Source organism: Cuculus canorus, chromosome 4 (assembly GCF_017976375.1).
Source record: "Cuculus canorus isolate bCucCan1 chromosome 4, bCucCan1.pri, whole genome shotgun sequence".
Classification (NCBI taxonomy): domain Eukaryota; kingdom Metazoa; phylum Chordata; class Aves; order Cuculiformes; family Cuculidae; genus Cuculus; species Cuculus canorus.
In genome coordinates this window covers 77,247,113-77,261,527 of record NC_071404.1, presented here as the reverse complement: position 1 = coordinate 77,261,527, position 14,415 = coordinate 77,247,113, and the positions used below count along the sequence as shown (strand labels likewise).

Sequence of the window (14,415 nt, the reverse complement as noted above, 5' to 3'; positions counted from 1 at the left end):
CGTCCGTCCTGCCTTTCGTTCCCTTCACGCAGACCTTTTCCCCAGCTCCAGTTCCCCTGAACCTTGCTTTTCCCGCACTAACTCCCCCCACCTTGCCCTTTCTCCACCCCTAATTCACAAAACCTTGCGTTTTTCCCACTAATTCCCCCAAAGGTTGCCTTTCCCCCTCCTAATTCCAAAGTCTTGCTTCCTCCCCCCGAATTTCCTTGCTGGTTCCCCCCTCGAATTCCACAAAACCTTGCTGGTTCCCCCCTCCCAAACCTTCCTTTCCCGTCCCTTTCTCCACAAACCTTTCCTCGCCCCATTCTGGTTTAGTGGGAGGTGGCCCTGCCCATGGCAGGAGGTTCAAACTGAATGACCATTGACGTCCCTTCCAAGCCAAACCATTCTAGGATTCTGCGATTCTATGAAAAGTTTCCTTTCCCCTTCCCATTTCCCAAAAACTTCCTCCCCCCCTCCTCAAACATGAACCTCCAAACCCTTGGCTGCAATAAACTTGATGTCAACTATTGAAACTGATTCCAAAGCCCTATTTTTCAGTGCAGGTGATGGCACCAGGACAGACGAGTGGATATGACGCCAAGTCCCAGGAAGACGATGGGAGCACATCTTTTTAAGGACACTGGTACCGAGGAATTTGAATATCTTTTTATTTACAGATTTTAATGTACATGTCAAAACACAATACAGGCACAAACCTCTAAATATGATGACATTTATGCTGTGTTCTGCTGCGATACTTTGATGGGAAGGGCCGCGTTTTGTGGAAAGATGACTACACTGTGGAGGGGTGTGAGTGGTGACAGCAGTCTCGAGCTGCTGGAAAACAGAGTTGTGAGCAACACAAGGACACCCCAGAGCTGACTGGAGCCAATCTGAGAGCAGCTAAGCTCCTGTAACGGTCCCAAGATAAAAGCGTCTCTGTCTTTCTCTCCCTGCACACCACTGCTGAGTTTTCCACATCTCATTCCCCAGGAAAAGTGAAGGATGGATGACTTGGTGGGTTACTGAGCACTCACAGAATCCATTTTGCATGCCACTCACTTCTCGGCTTGGTATTTGACACCAATATTCTCTTAACACCAATATTCTTCCTTCACTGTTAACAACAGCCAGACACCAGGCCCAGTTCAACACCCAGAGAACGAAAGCACAGAGGGAAAAGGAACCTAACGCAAGGTCTCACGTGCTGCTGAGCATTCACAAGGGTTTCAGAGGAACAGCTGGGGACATTTACACATTCAAATGTTGTATTTCTTGTGCAAACGTTTTTGTCATTCACATTTCTGTCAAGGCAAAGGTGCTTTCCAGCACAGAGCAGGGAGCCCACCAAAACACAGCAGTTTCAGCAGCAACCTACTCTCTTCCACTGTTCATTTAAAAACAAAACTCTCAGGAGGGCAGCAGTTAAGACAAAAGTAAGCCCATCTTCCTTCAAAATCCTCCAACCAGCTCCTGCCCTTTGTCATGCACCAATAACTGCTATTTTTCTCTGACAGCCACTGACAAGACCAGGCCCTAGTCCAGAAAATCAACATTTCAGAGCTGGTTTGCATGCAAGAAATTCAGCAGTGATTGGAGTGCGAGCTTTGTCCTCAGCCTGGGCCCGAGCCACTGCCCACAGCAGTCCGCTGCGCTAACACGAGAGTAAGGGATCCTCCTCTCTCCTGCAGAGGCCTTGCAGCTTTAGTACCTGGAAACTCAGGTGGATCGTTCCACCTTTTCAGCCATCTGCATCAAGAGGAGAAAGGCAGGATGATGTTATAGACAGCTCAAGAAAACCACAGAGGGACTCCCTGGTGCTGTGCTTCCTTTATTTTCACTTACTACACGTCCTTACCTTGCTAATGCTGTGCACTTACACCTCTGTGCTTCACAGATGAGACAACTTTAATAAGCTTTCTTTTTTTCCCCCACTTCTACATTCAGGATTGCTTCCCATCCCAATGTGTTTTCTTCTTTCTTCCTAGTAGCGTTAAGCCATCACGTCAGGCGAATGTAAGTGCTAAATACACTCATGCAGATTAAAAGCATGTGCAGCGTTCGTGCAGAGATTTCAGAATCGGCAGCTGCTCTCTCTTCTCAAAAAGGAAACAAAGGACCCAAAGGAAAAAACAAGATGCAGAGTTTGCACCTGCATGTTAACACTATGGCTGTGACACGCTCACAGCTATCGCTATGAACACTGAGTGAGAGTGGAGGGAGGCAGCCGGGACTGGTGGTCGCTGTGGCCACAGGGAGAATCCCCAGAGGAACGGGTACACGATCGCGTCCACGCCAGCAGCACCAGGGTAGGCAGAGCACCAAGTAAACCCCACTTACACAGCGCACAAGGTTCCAATAGAGCCAGTGAGATTTTGCAGCACAGCCCCTGAAGACCCTTCTAAAGCACCTTGTCTCCTTCCCTCTTTGTTCTACGTAACTCCTGCTCCCTCCCGAAGGTGCTGTCCCTTCTGCCCAGCCTCAGTGAGGAAAGAGGGGAGATCATGGGAGTAAAAATCCCGCAGCTAAGCACTGCAGTTCTTGGTTTCGAGTGGATGAAACAGCCTCCAACACATACAGCAGACTCCCTGGAGGATGCTGAGCAACAAGAGGTAACAATACCACAACAGAATAAAGCAGAACAACAAACAAAACCACACAATTTTCTCTATGAGGGTTTTTTTCCAACCAAAGGACTCGGAGAACTGTGTGCCTTTCAAAGGGCAAGATGGGAAACTATTAAAACCACATTTAAAAGCCTCAGCTTAAAACAACCCAGAATGATAAGACGCCATGCTAAGTGAAAGTACAAACAGAGTGGCACAGTACTTCAAGAGCACTCAGTACTTAAGACAAGTCAATCACACAGCCAGGACTCTTCCTAAGCCTCCTTCTCTCCCAGACTTCCATCACACGCTCAGAAAGCATTGAGGTATCAGCAGCTATATTAAAAAAGTACCTCAGCTCAGGAAAACTATCTACCTGCCACAGCCAACTGCATTATCCGTGTAAAGAAAGCTGCATGCTGGCTGCAGCAGGAAGCCTGTCCTAGCTAGGAGTACTAACCAAGAATGTGAGGTGTAAAAGGGTTTCCCCATTGCACCTCAGGACTGGATACACATTCATGAAACCATCCACTTCAAAGACACTACACAGCAGAAATTAAAACCACCAGAAGGCCACACTGTGGAAATTAAAGCCTACCTTTTACAGGCAGATGTGATCTCCTTCTCCATAAGGCTAGTGCTCAACTCTAGGGAAACTGGCTTCTGATGCATTGGGCATCAAGGTCCCTGACATCTGTCAGTTGGGAAGGGAAAAGAAAAGAGGCTCAGTTTCCAACTGCAGTATAAACAGAGAACAATCAGAAACCGCCTTCTAGGGACATACACAGTGCTGATCTGTACCTTAAATCTGTTCTTTGATCAAATCAGACTTCAAAAATGCTCCCCTCAAATACAATCTGCCAAATCACAGAGGGAAGCAAGGCACCCAAAGTGACTGCCTATGGAATTACTTCATTCCCAAACATCTCAATGTTACTGAGGAATTAATCTCTAAGAGTTGCAAGTTTTCCCTTTCTCTCCCTATGCCTGGCTCCTATGCTTTCCTCCTCCAGACTGTGCTCAGCCCCTTAACATCCAACACAGCCAGGACAGTTCTCCTCAAACCATGAGTCCCTCCTGGTTTTCAACCCTAGTAAATCAGGCTGATTCTACCTTGATCCAGCCAGCTGAAATTGCAACAGTTCATGCTGTCTCTCTTATCAGTGCCCATCTAGTATCTAGCTAACCTCAAGGAGACAAGTAGAGATCCATGTTTCATCTGTGACCCTTCTCCTTCCCCTTCAGCCTCTCGTCCTTTTATGTAGGCAGTTAAGAAACCAAGGCAAGTTCTGCTTCTGCTAAGAGTCACACTGGGAATTTGTGGGTTGTGCTGTTCAGAAAATCCCAAACCAAACAAATACACAGCAGTGCAAACTGTTATATTGCTTTTTTTTTTACCTGCTGTAAGGTCAGGCTTGTGTTATGGAGTTCAATAGCAGCAAGGGAGGGGACACGGCACTCTGAAACCATCTTACATCCCTTTTTCAGAAATCTGGAATGCCGTGCTGCAAAACACAACCAATGAATGCCGTGTTACAGACGCAAGAGCTGATTGTGCTAATGCACACTGCTTCCTGCCACTTATTTAGGATCCAGGTTTTGTTTAGAGGACATCAAAGCTCATACCTTCCACTCCTCTCAGCTCAGGGAGATGTTTTAGTTCTGGCAAATGCACGTCTGTCTTGGAGAATTCCCATTTTTTCCTACTTGCCTGAAGGACGTTTTTGTCATTAGTAACCTGTCATCAAGGGCATAAGCACCAGCTCGTGAAAATAGAGAAAAAAACAAAGCTATTTCCAAGCTTAAAAATGCATCAATGCAGCAATGTTCCACTGCAACTGGAACTTGCGCAAGAGTGAAAGGGAACATTCTCGTGTGGGAAGGAATCCACTCGAGTGCTCAAGTGTAATTTACATATTAAACAGAACAGCCACAGCAAAAAAAACAGCCATCTAAGCGAGGCTGCTTTCAGAAGGACAAAATACAACACCCAGAGAACAGCTTTGATTAGTTATCTGTAAAAAGGCAAGCATTCCTGCTGGCATGGAAAGAATACTGCCTAGGTAGTGAATGCAGGAGAAAGCCTTCCATTTCACTTGTTTTCATTATCAATTGTTAACGTATTTATGACATCAATGAATAAAGCCATGTTAAATCTAAATTCCACGTTCTGCTTCAGCAGCGCAGCACATACGGTCTGCTTTTCCTGCTCAGGCAGGAGGCCATGGATATATTCTATGTCTTACAGATAAACTGTCTTGGACTGCTCCTCTCATTTAAAATCGTCCTCAGACACAAAATACGTTTCATGTAACATAAACATTAGCAAAGTATAACACATGTGTAGGAAAAAAGACGTGAAGAAAATAATATTTCTGGCTGGGATTTATGGTGAAGGGTGCAATAAATGGGATTCTTGATCATAAAACACGTACTTGGGTTCCGAACTTACTTTTGCTTTGCCAAAGGAAAAGACAGATGACTTACCGGTGTCAAGCTTACGCTGTAATGGCCTGCTGGAGAATGCTTCCGTTGCTTCAATAATGGGTAGTATTTTTTACTCTTGTCATCAAGCCTGTAATCAAAAATGCCCCAATCTTTGTATTAATTGGGGTAACATGGTGACCAGAAAGAACAAAGAGCAAGAGAAAAAAAAAAAGAGAAAAAAAGAAAAAGAGCAAATGCAAGACACTCAGAAACATTGTCATGAAATGCTGAGAAAGAAGGCTCAAAGGGAGAATATCCCTCATGAGCTCAGTTAACAGAGAAGTTTGGTCCAAAGGACAAACCTCGAGTCAAAGAAAGGCCAGTGACACAGCAGCTGGCAAAACGCTGCTGTCCAGTAGCTCTTAGCCAAATGCAGATACACAGAGAGCCTGTGCCTGTGTGGGCACGCACAGCTCTCCGAGGTGAAGCCAGGCTTTCTTATCTATCTACAATCCTCTTCCTGAGAGCTCTTCCTGTCCTAAACCCCTGTGCTCATGTTCCCACATTATCACCTCTCTCAGGACATAACAATTCCTTGACAACAGGGACAATGGATACAAGCTCTGCTCCTGTACCTGTAATTAAGGTTCCCAGGCACAGGTCTCATCCTCATTGCAGTGGGAGAAAGGTTCTGGTGGATGGGAGGGATAACTACGCCGGTATTCTTGGCATAGTCCAAGCTGCTGCTGGAATCTTTCAGGCTGATTTGAGGGCTGATTTTAAATTGGTTGATCGCACTGTCATAGAGAGAGCTTAGGTTGGAGAGTCGGTCTGTTTTCTCTGCAGCAGCTTTAGAGCGCTTCACCTTTAATAGCTTTGTATCTCTGTTCTTCAGGTCAATGCTGAAATCCTGTTTGGGAAGATAAGCATCGTCTTTCTTTTACAGCTGTGGTTAACAAGTAGCTTAGAGCAGCACATGTGGGGGGGGGGGGGGGGGGGGAAAGTCACAAGCCTAAGCCTGTATGATTCTGCAAGGATCTGATCAAGATGGAATTGTTTTTAGTAGGAAACTTCTGTTTTCCACCAGGCAGGAAGAGACTCGTGAGGGTTCCAGCACCCTCTGCAAATAAGTCACCTTAGAACGAGATTGGAAATGGTGGAGCAAGAACAGCCACATCTTGTGCCACTTCCAAAGAAATGAAATAAGAACTGAGCCCAGTGTCATCCCAAAGTCACTCTGAAGCCTCTACTCCTTAGTACTGGAGTGAAAGCAAAATATACAAATTTAGAGAAAGGGCTTTAACGCAGGTAAACAGTAGCATACACACGTTTTCATGATCCAACGTGAGTTATGCTTCCTAACCGATTCTCCCTCTGCACCACAACATAGTTTACCTGCAATTACTGGCCACAGAGCCACTTGCAGATGGCTGAGCCAAGCACTAGGGCAACTTTGCAGCAGCCAAACAGCTACAACCAACGACAAGGAACTCCTACACAAGAGCCCACAGGCCTTATTGCACCGAGTGTCAGAGCTGTGGGGGCACAGGCCTAATGGACTGACTTGGACTGGGCAAGGAGGTCTTCAGCGCTGTTTAGATTCACAGTGGCCTCCAGAGATGAGCTTCTCCAGCACATCAAGCTTACCTAGTCTTTCTTAAAAATACTGAAATGGGCAATTATGCTTCTATTAGCCATGGCTGTCTCATCCTTGGAGGTGTTCAAGGCCAGGTTGGATAAGGCTTTGACCATCCTGATTCAGTGGGAGGTGTCCCTGCCCATGGCAGGGGCGTGGAACTGGATAGGCTTAAGTTCCCTTCTGACCCAAACCATTCTACGATTCCATTCTATGATTCTATTTTTGCCCTGAACTTAAACTAATGCACATAATGTAGTAATTTTAAAACACACACAAAAAAAATAAAATACAGGTTTGGAAAACAAAGGTCGACCAACCTGGACACCAAACATTTTTCTTTCTTCTGAAATATCATCTTTGTCCCTTTTGCTGAATTTTGATTTTTTTTGAAATTGATGGTCTCTGTTTTCTTTCTGAATCTTTAATTTAAGCTCCTGGGCAAACCTACATTCCGAACAGGGGAAAAAAAAAATTAAAAAGGCTTCTGTTAATCTCAGTATCATCACCAGCTAGTGTTCAGCACAGGCTCCTATAGCCTTTTAAGTAATCAAACCATGAGAATCCAGCCAAATACGATGTAGCCACTGAAATAAATAAAATCTTAGGAGCACACGCTTTTCACGTGACAGCAATAAAAGTGTTTGTATCCAGCCTGGTGTAGACACAGAGTGAGTACAGTGTAAGACTACACTACCCAATATGGTGTGACACTACGTGCACACACCAATGAATTGACGTCCTGACAAGGTAATGAGACAAATGTGCTGCTGCAATGTGTTCCACCACAACTGTTCTCTCCTATTTCCAGGAAGGCTAAAATCAAACAAAACTGAGACATTCAGCAGCTGTCAGCTCTGCGCACCCAGCATGCACACTTCAAGCACAACTGCTTAACTTCCTTCTAATATTAGCCCACTTTTGGCAAGAACTGAACTGTTTACCTTTCAGCAAATCCATCGTTGTTAAAGAAATCGCATTCCAAGAGCTCAGCACAGGGTGGCCTCTTGTCTGGATCAATCTGCAAACACGTCTGCAATCAACATAAAACATCAGAAGGCAAATACATTAGAAATGGAACAAAGGCTTTAGCATTTCTGAGTGCAGTCAAGAAAAAAGCTGCAAAACTCCCCCTTCTAAGGCCTGTTATACTGAGTCAAGCCCAAGAGACACCATTACCAATAAAGTTTAATGCCTGCTGGCTGCTTCCATTCTACTCACTAATGCTCACAAAGACTCGCTGCTGCACAGGGAATACCTGTCACGCAAACAGATCACTCCGCTCTCAGCAAACCTATCTCGTCTCAGTTCAGCTAAGGCTTTAGAATCTGTTTTGATCGCTACGCATTTCAAATACAACCATGTGGTTTTTTAGGTTGTTTTACTTACCCAACATATCAGTGCTTCAGACTACTGGAAGCCCAAAAGCAATTTCTGGAAGGATTCTTCAGAATGTATTACGAAGTTTTAGGCTTCCTAACTCCACATAGTAGACACACAGCTCTAATAGCAAGGGACACATTTGGATGCCATCCCATCCAAGCCTGTTTCCTGCAGCACCTCTACCAGCAGGCAGCGGGAGGGTTTGCAGAAAACACTGTATCCACACAGCTCTATCAGCAAGTAAGAAGTAAGAGGCTGTCTATTATCTACAAAGCATCTGCTTAGGGAGCAGATGAGAGGCAAAGCTTTTTGGGAGACATTTCCAAAGATTAACTGATGCAGTGAGTTGTAGGGGGGACGCTTTGAACATATGAGTCCTTCTTCACCTTTCAAATCTCCTTGGAAAACTTAATCGGTAGGGCACTATATGCTACAAATCCTCCCTTGGAGGGTAGGCAGTGACCATTTTGGCTCTAGAGATGACTGGGTTAGTCTCCTCTGCAGCCCAGGATGGTAGCTGTCATATCCTGGCAGTCCTCACTAAGCCACCAACCCAAGCAGTTGCTCATGGCATGGGTAGTTGAGAGAAAGGCAGTTCAAGAGCCCCAGCCCTTTCTGAAGGCTGCCCTTGGCCCCCAAAGGCAAACGACAGGTAAACAGAGAGACATTCATAGTAAGTAATCAGTTAATTACCTTGGCTAAATCTAGTGCTGCGGCAGAGAGTTTGGGATATTGTTTGTCCAGAGACTCAGCCTCCTTCACTTCAGGCAACCTCATGCCAGCAAAGAGGGAATTTTTATTGAATAATTCTTGGTGTTTTGGAATTAAATTACCTGGAATTACACAAACAAAGCAAGCATGCGGAAGAAATACAGAACATTTCGGGGGCTGAAATACTAGGTCAGCACTACTGAAAGGGCTGAAGTCTGGGTTGTTCTTTTTCCACCTGCACGCCACGAACTGATGCTGCACTCACAAGCTCCTTCTGTAGAAGGCACTAAGAGTACGTGCTCTCAGAAAGAGCTCAGCACACACCGCAGCCTTTCTCCCCACATCCTACTCCCCCTCAGCAAAAGGTATCTGACCACTTCATTTCTAAGCAAGCACTAGAAGCCCAACGGGCTGTTCTTACCCAGGCACCTGGTGATATGGTAGAGCTGGTCAATGTCTGAATCTCCAGGGAAGAGGGCCTGTCCAGTAAGCATTTCTGTTATCAGACAGCCAATAGCCCACACGTCCACAGCCCTGGAAAACAAAGACCCACCACCCTAGCTCAGCACAGCTTCATTTGTCTCTTCTCTGACCTAAAAGTTGAGCCAGGTTCCAAGCCTGGAGCACAGCTTTTCCCCCCACAGCAGCAAGGCAACTGTTTTCCAAGCTTCCAAGTGCTCTGATGAATGACAAGGATCCAGCTATTGAAGCAGGCATATGCTATCAGGTTCCAAACTCCAGTACTTTAAAAATACTAATACAACACAACTCATTAGCAGAATCTTGCTCTTCAGAGAGCACAAAGGCAAGCAGCTCCTCCTGCCGGAGGCGTCTGCCCTTAAGGCACAGTTACTGAGAAATAAGTAACACAGGGGCATACATAAACCCACAAAATTGTACTAATGGACCTCTGAATAACACAGTTTAATTTCTGACCCGCTTTTGTGGCACTGGGGATTCCAGTAAGAAAAATCTCATTTACGTCACCTCCTCCCTCCTGAAACGTCTGCCTAGAATAGTTCCGAGGGACTTTTCTGTGTTCCCTCCATGCCTCCAGCTGCACGGGAGGAAGCTGTATCATAGCCTCCCCCAATACTTAGCATCTGCAACTGAAAATGTCCTATAGACAATAGACCAAGAATGCCAAGGGCTCTCCTTGCCTTTTCAGCCAGGAAAGCCACTGTCAGAGTGGGAGAAATAAGAGAAAGTTTTGAACTTTTACAAGTGAATAACCAGGGAAAGCTGAACGGCATCCCTCTAACCTGTTTGCCAAGCAATAGTGTCCTGCCTCTCCCAAAAAACAGAGCACTCCTCTCCATACTTCCCAAAAGCCCACAAGCCTTCAATAGGCTCACGTGCCAGACTTACTTGCCATACTTGGTATCTCCCACCAGCAGCTCTGGAGCTCTATACCATCGGGTTGCCACGTAGCTTGTGTAAGCTTCCCCGGAAGCTGTTAAGGTGCGGGCAAATCCAAAGTCACATAGTTTTACAACTCCCGACTGGGAAACCAGTATGTTCTCTGGCTTAATATCCCGATGAATTATCTGTGCGGAGAAAAGCAAGGCAAGGCAAATAGATTCCCCACTTCTACATCATAAATTGACTGGCACACCAAAAATAGCAGCTTCTTAACATCAAGGGAGAAAATTACTTTTTTGCAGGCGTGGGAAACAAACGGAGACTGTAAAAGATAGCCACGTGCATTCTGCTAATGAAGAAGTGCCAACCCAAGTGCACAGGTAAACACAGAACCTCTAATTTTTGCACACAGAAGCATTTATTATACGTTCTGCAGGTGTATTTGCTACAGGTATTTTAACAGGCACAACTTATTATGCTTGGAAACCTGGCCATGAACGCAAGTTCGAAAGCTGTATGTATTGCAAAGGCCGTGGTCATGTCCTGCTGTTAAACGTGAGGTGTATTTTAGGAATTTGTAAGGGACAGTTTCCCAAAAAAAAAATTAGATAAATATATGTGCTTGTGTTTTTATATAGAGAGTTACACAATTATGATTAAGTTGGCAAACCTGTTAGAAATCAGTTGAGAACAAAAACCTAAAAATACTGAAGAGAAAAAGCAAGACTGTGTGTTTACACAGACGCTATCAGTATCAAGACTTTTGAAAGAGAGACTATCTCACTCTGCACGATAAGCCAACCCACAGTAAGGTGCCACCAAGTAACGGACCCCCAGGGACTTCTGTACTCTTCCTTTGGAAGGCTCTCACAAATCAATCAGACTACTGGATCTGCTGACACCAAATCCTGCCTCTTCCTTTTCAGACAAAGCTTTATTTCTCTAAGCTTTAATATATATCAGAAATATATGCTTCTATATCAACTTGTTCAAGGTTAACCACAGAGCTGGCTCCTGGTGCATACTTACATTTTGACTGTGACAAAATGCTGTTCCTCTTATAATCTGAAACAAGTATTTCCGAACCCTGTTATAGTCCAGTCCTTTTGGAAATGCCTCAAGGTCATCAAGCACCGTGTGATCCACAAATTCAAACACCAGATACCAGTGTTTCTTCTTTTTAAACACTTCCAGCAGGTTCACCAAGTTCTCATGCCTGAGTTGCTGTTGTAAAACAGGAAATATTTTGTGAGAGCTTGGCAGTATATAATGGATAAACTGTGACCAGACACTTTTATCTGCAACCCAGCCGGTGCGTTGCCCTGGAATGCTCTTCTTGACACGACACTCACGTTCATTTATTCTTAAAATCAGCTCATTGATATTTTAGAATAGATTTTATTTAGCCAATTTTATCTTTTAAAACTATTATCTGGAGGATTTCCACCACCTTACATAGGCAGACACCTGGTTTTGTAACCTAAAAATAAAAAAACACCAAGGACATTTATTCTTAATGCTCAAAATATGCTGTTCCGCTGTTGTAAAATCTCACGCATTCTGCTTCTCTCAATACTCTCTTCACAAAAGAGGTCACATCAATTTGTGCCCTGATCTTGACAGACTTCAAAGCAAGCTTATGTTCCATGAAGAGAAATCTTGAGGGAATCAAAAAGAACTCTGAAGGAGCATGTGGCTAAGACGTGAGAGACAACAGGCACCTAACAACACCTCCCACAAAGACATGTCATGGCAAAGGAAAATCCAGAGGACTCGAGCTGGTAGGAAAGACAAAGCAGGACAGTTTGTACTGGGAAGTTCAGCATGCTTCCAAGGATGTCTCTGACCACAGTGAGAAGACAAACAGGACATTCATTCAGCCATGACTGGGGAACTGCAGAGACTCCCCGTTACCTCCCTGGTTTTGCTCACAAAAGCTCCAGCCACGACAAAAGTGGCTTGTCCATAACACAGGGCTGTGTCTGTGATCTGGACTCCTTTGGAGATAGTCGCTTTCATCAAGGTGACCAGGTAGCACTGTGCTACCCCGCCTGCTCCCGCAGGGCAGGGCACATGGAGCAGTGCTGACTGCCCCTTCCAGCCAGGATTCAAAGGACTGCTGAAGACAGCTCTCAATGTTTAGTTTTAAGAAAAGCTTTTGCCTTTCCCAGTAACCCAAAGCTGATTTATCTCTTTTCTCCCACATTTCCAGGAAGTTCTACTCCTCTTCTCTGTCATTCCTTTCTCTAGGTCTCTTTTTAAAAACCTCTGACATCCCCATTTACAAGGAAAACAAAAGTACCTGCAATACCTCCCTGTTCTGCTCAGCTGCCACTTCATCACCAACTACACGGTGTTTGTTAATCTCAATTATTTCTAATAATGCAGATGGAAGACCTCTCTTTTAATCTCCTACCACACCCAAAGCATTTTTGCTGGTACTGCCAGCTTGTACACACTTACAGTAACCAATGTGTGCCAGAATACAAGCAGTCAATGGATAATGGGCAAGTTCAGCATTCTTACCTATAATAGCGTTAACAATTAACAGCTTCTATTAAACTGTATCTAGTGATTTCAGAGGGAAAAGTGACCAGCCAAGGATTTGAAAAGATCTTTTTTTTCCTGATATTATGCAAAGGAGAAAGCTGAAGAGAGTTTAGAGGAAAACACTGCAACTTAAATTAAAAGAAAACAAAGCAGCTTTATTTCCTTATTTTGTCATCGCATTCTGAGCAGCCAAGAATCCAACTCACTACATGTTTGTAACAACCCTGGTTTACCACATACCACCTTAACAAAACAGATCGTGCCACAATGCGCAGTTAGTTATTAGCTCAGAGCTGCCTGGAGGCAGCACTATGGCCCAGGGGTTGCAACAAGGAAGATGCCAAAGGACTGTGGAGCACGAAATGCTCTGCCAGTCCAGAGGGAGCACCAGCCAACCTGCACCTGCCTCTGTCAGACCCAGGTTCCTTAGAACGCCTCAAAAAGGAAGACTTTAAAAAGGTGATTAATTAGAAAAAGGCTCTTTTCTCAAGAGTAATTTATTCCCACCTCAGGATGTTTTGCTGTTTTCAGACAGAACTAAATTTCTGCCTAAACGCCAGAATGGGGGGTGCAAAAACCCCATGAGGTTCACAGGGAGCATGCAAGTGAAGAGACTGCAAAAAGATTAAACCTCTAGGTATGTATTTTCACTGTGATAGCTCACATTTATTGAACTATATATGGATTCTTCCCTTGCTAAGTTCCCATGTACCCAGGAAAACAAGTTAATTCCCAACACAACTGGGAGGCGGTGCATGATTTGATGCAGTAACTAAGAGAGCCTGGCCAACTGATCAGGTGTGATCCAGACTCGCGCAGATCTGCTTCAAAAGCGTCTCAGGGGACAGCACTTGGAGCTGCCCCTCAGCTTGAGCAGCTTGATCTTCCTAAGGATTTACCCCAAATCCATGGATCTGGTGCTGCGCCGTCACCTGCAACTGCTTGATTTCCCCAAATCTGTGAATTTGGCACTGCCCCCTCACCTTGAGCTGCTTGATCTCCTTAAACCCACGGATTTGGTGTTGCCCCCTTGCCTCAGGCAGCTTGATCTCCTTACCAATTTATCTCAAATCCACGGAACTGGTGATACCCTCTCACCTTGAGAAACTGATTTCCCCATATCCATGGATTTGGCACTGCTCCCTCACCTGGAGCAGCTTGATCTTCCCAAATCCATGGACCTGGCTCTGCCTCCTCACCTGGGGCAGCTCGATTTCCCCAAATCTATGGATTTGGTGCTGCCCCTCACCTGCACTAGCTTTATTTCCCTAGGAATTGACCCCAAACCCATGGATCTGGGGCCGCTCCTCACCTTGAGCAGCTTGATCTCCCTCAGCGCGATCTTCCTGACGGCCGCATCCTCCTCGGTCTCCAGGAACTTCTTCACGGCCACCACCTGCCCGGTCTCGGCGTTGCGGCACTTGGTCACCATCCCGTAACTACCCTCCCCGACGATGTCCAGCGGCTGGTACTTGTCCATGGCCTCAGGATGCCGGGATGCGGAGACCGGGAAAGCCCTGGGAGGTGTGTGTGGGGGTGTGGCAGCCGCGCCGTCACCGGGGCAACGCGCGGCCGGAAAGCGCGTCCCACCTGTCGTAAAAGAACCACCGCTTGGAGCTCACGGGGAGCGGGAGGATTGCGGGCGGGGCCAATGGGGACAGGACTGCTCGGGGGGCGGGGCCTGGAAGAGGAAGAGCCAATGGGAGACGAAATCATTCCGATGGGCTGGGCTATACCGGGCGGGGCCAACGAAAACGC

General features: G+C 45.7%; 1 protein-coding gene across 4 annotated transcripts; it reads right to left on the bottom strand.

Annotated features, from left to right (window-relative positions):
• Positions 1 to 633: 633 nt before the first annotated feature.
• On the bottom strand, positions 634 to 14,231 carry CDKL2 (cyclin dependent kinase like 2). 4 transcript variants are annotated; one of them, XR_008449555.1, is made up of 13 exons: positions 13,970 to 14,228; positions 11,137 to 11,331; positions 10,114 to 10,292; positions 9,167 to 9,279; positions 8,728 to 8,867; positions 7,596 to 7,684; positions 6,972 to 7,098; positions 5,651 to 5,925; positions 5,076 to 5,163; positions 4,215 to 4,326; positions 3,987 to 4,093; positions 1,841 to 3,282; positions 634 to 1,731 (listed from the first exon to the last, which is right to left on the bottom strand). XR_008449555.1 is itself a non-coding variant. In XM_054064549.1 (13 exons), exons 1-12 carry the CDS (start codon positions 14,135 to 14,137, stop codon positions 3,223 to 3,225), a joined length of 1,653 nt encoding a protein of 550 aa, XP_053920524.1. In that variant the 5' UTR covers positions 14,138 to 14,228; the 3' UTR covers positions 634 to 2,580; positions 3,187 to 3,222. The 4 variants fall into 4 exon arrangements, 3 of the variants coding, with proteins under 3 accessions (XP_053920524.1, XP_053920525.1, XP_009564448.2); XM_054064549.1 differs by having other exon boundaries at positions 634 to 2,580; positions 3,187 to 3,282; XM_054064550.1 differs by having other exon boundaries at positions 3,187 to 3,282.
• Positions 14,232 to 14,415: the final 184 nt, after the last annotated feature.

Coding starts and splice junctions, on each gene's coding strand:
- CDKL2 (XM_009566153.2), bottom strand. CDS start 14,137: ATGGACAAGTACCAGCCGCTGGACATCGTCGGGGAGGGTAGTTACGGG. Junction 4,094..4,214: donor TGAGCTGAGAGGAGTGGAAG/GTATGAGCTTTG, acceptor TGTGTTTTGCAG/CACGGCATTCCAGATTTCTG. Junction 3,283..3,986: donor CAAGCCTGACCTTACAGCAG/GTAAAAAAAAAA, acceptor CCCAACTGACAG/ATGTCAGGGACCTTGATGCC.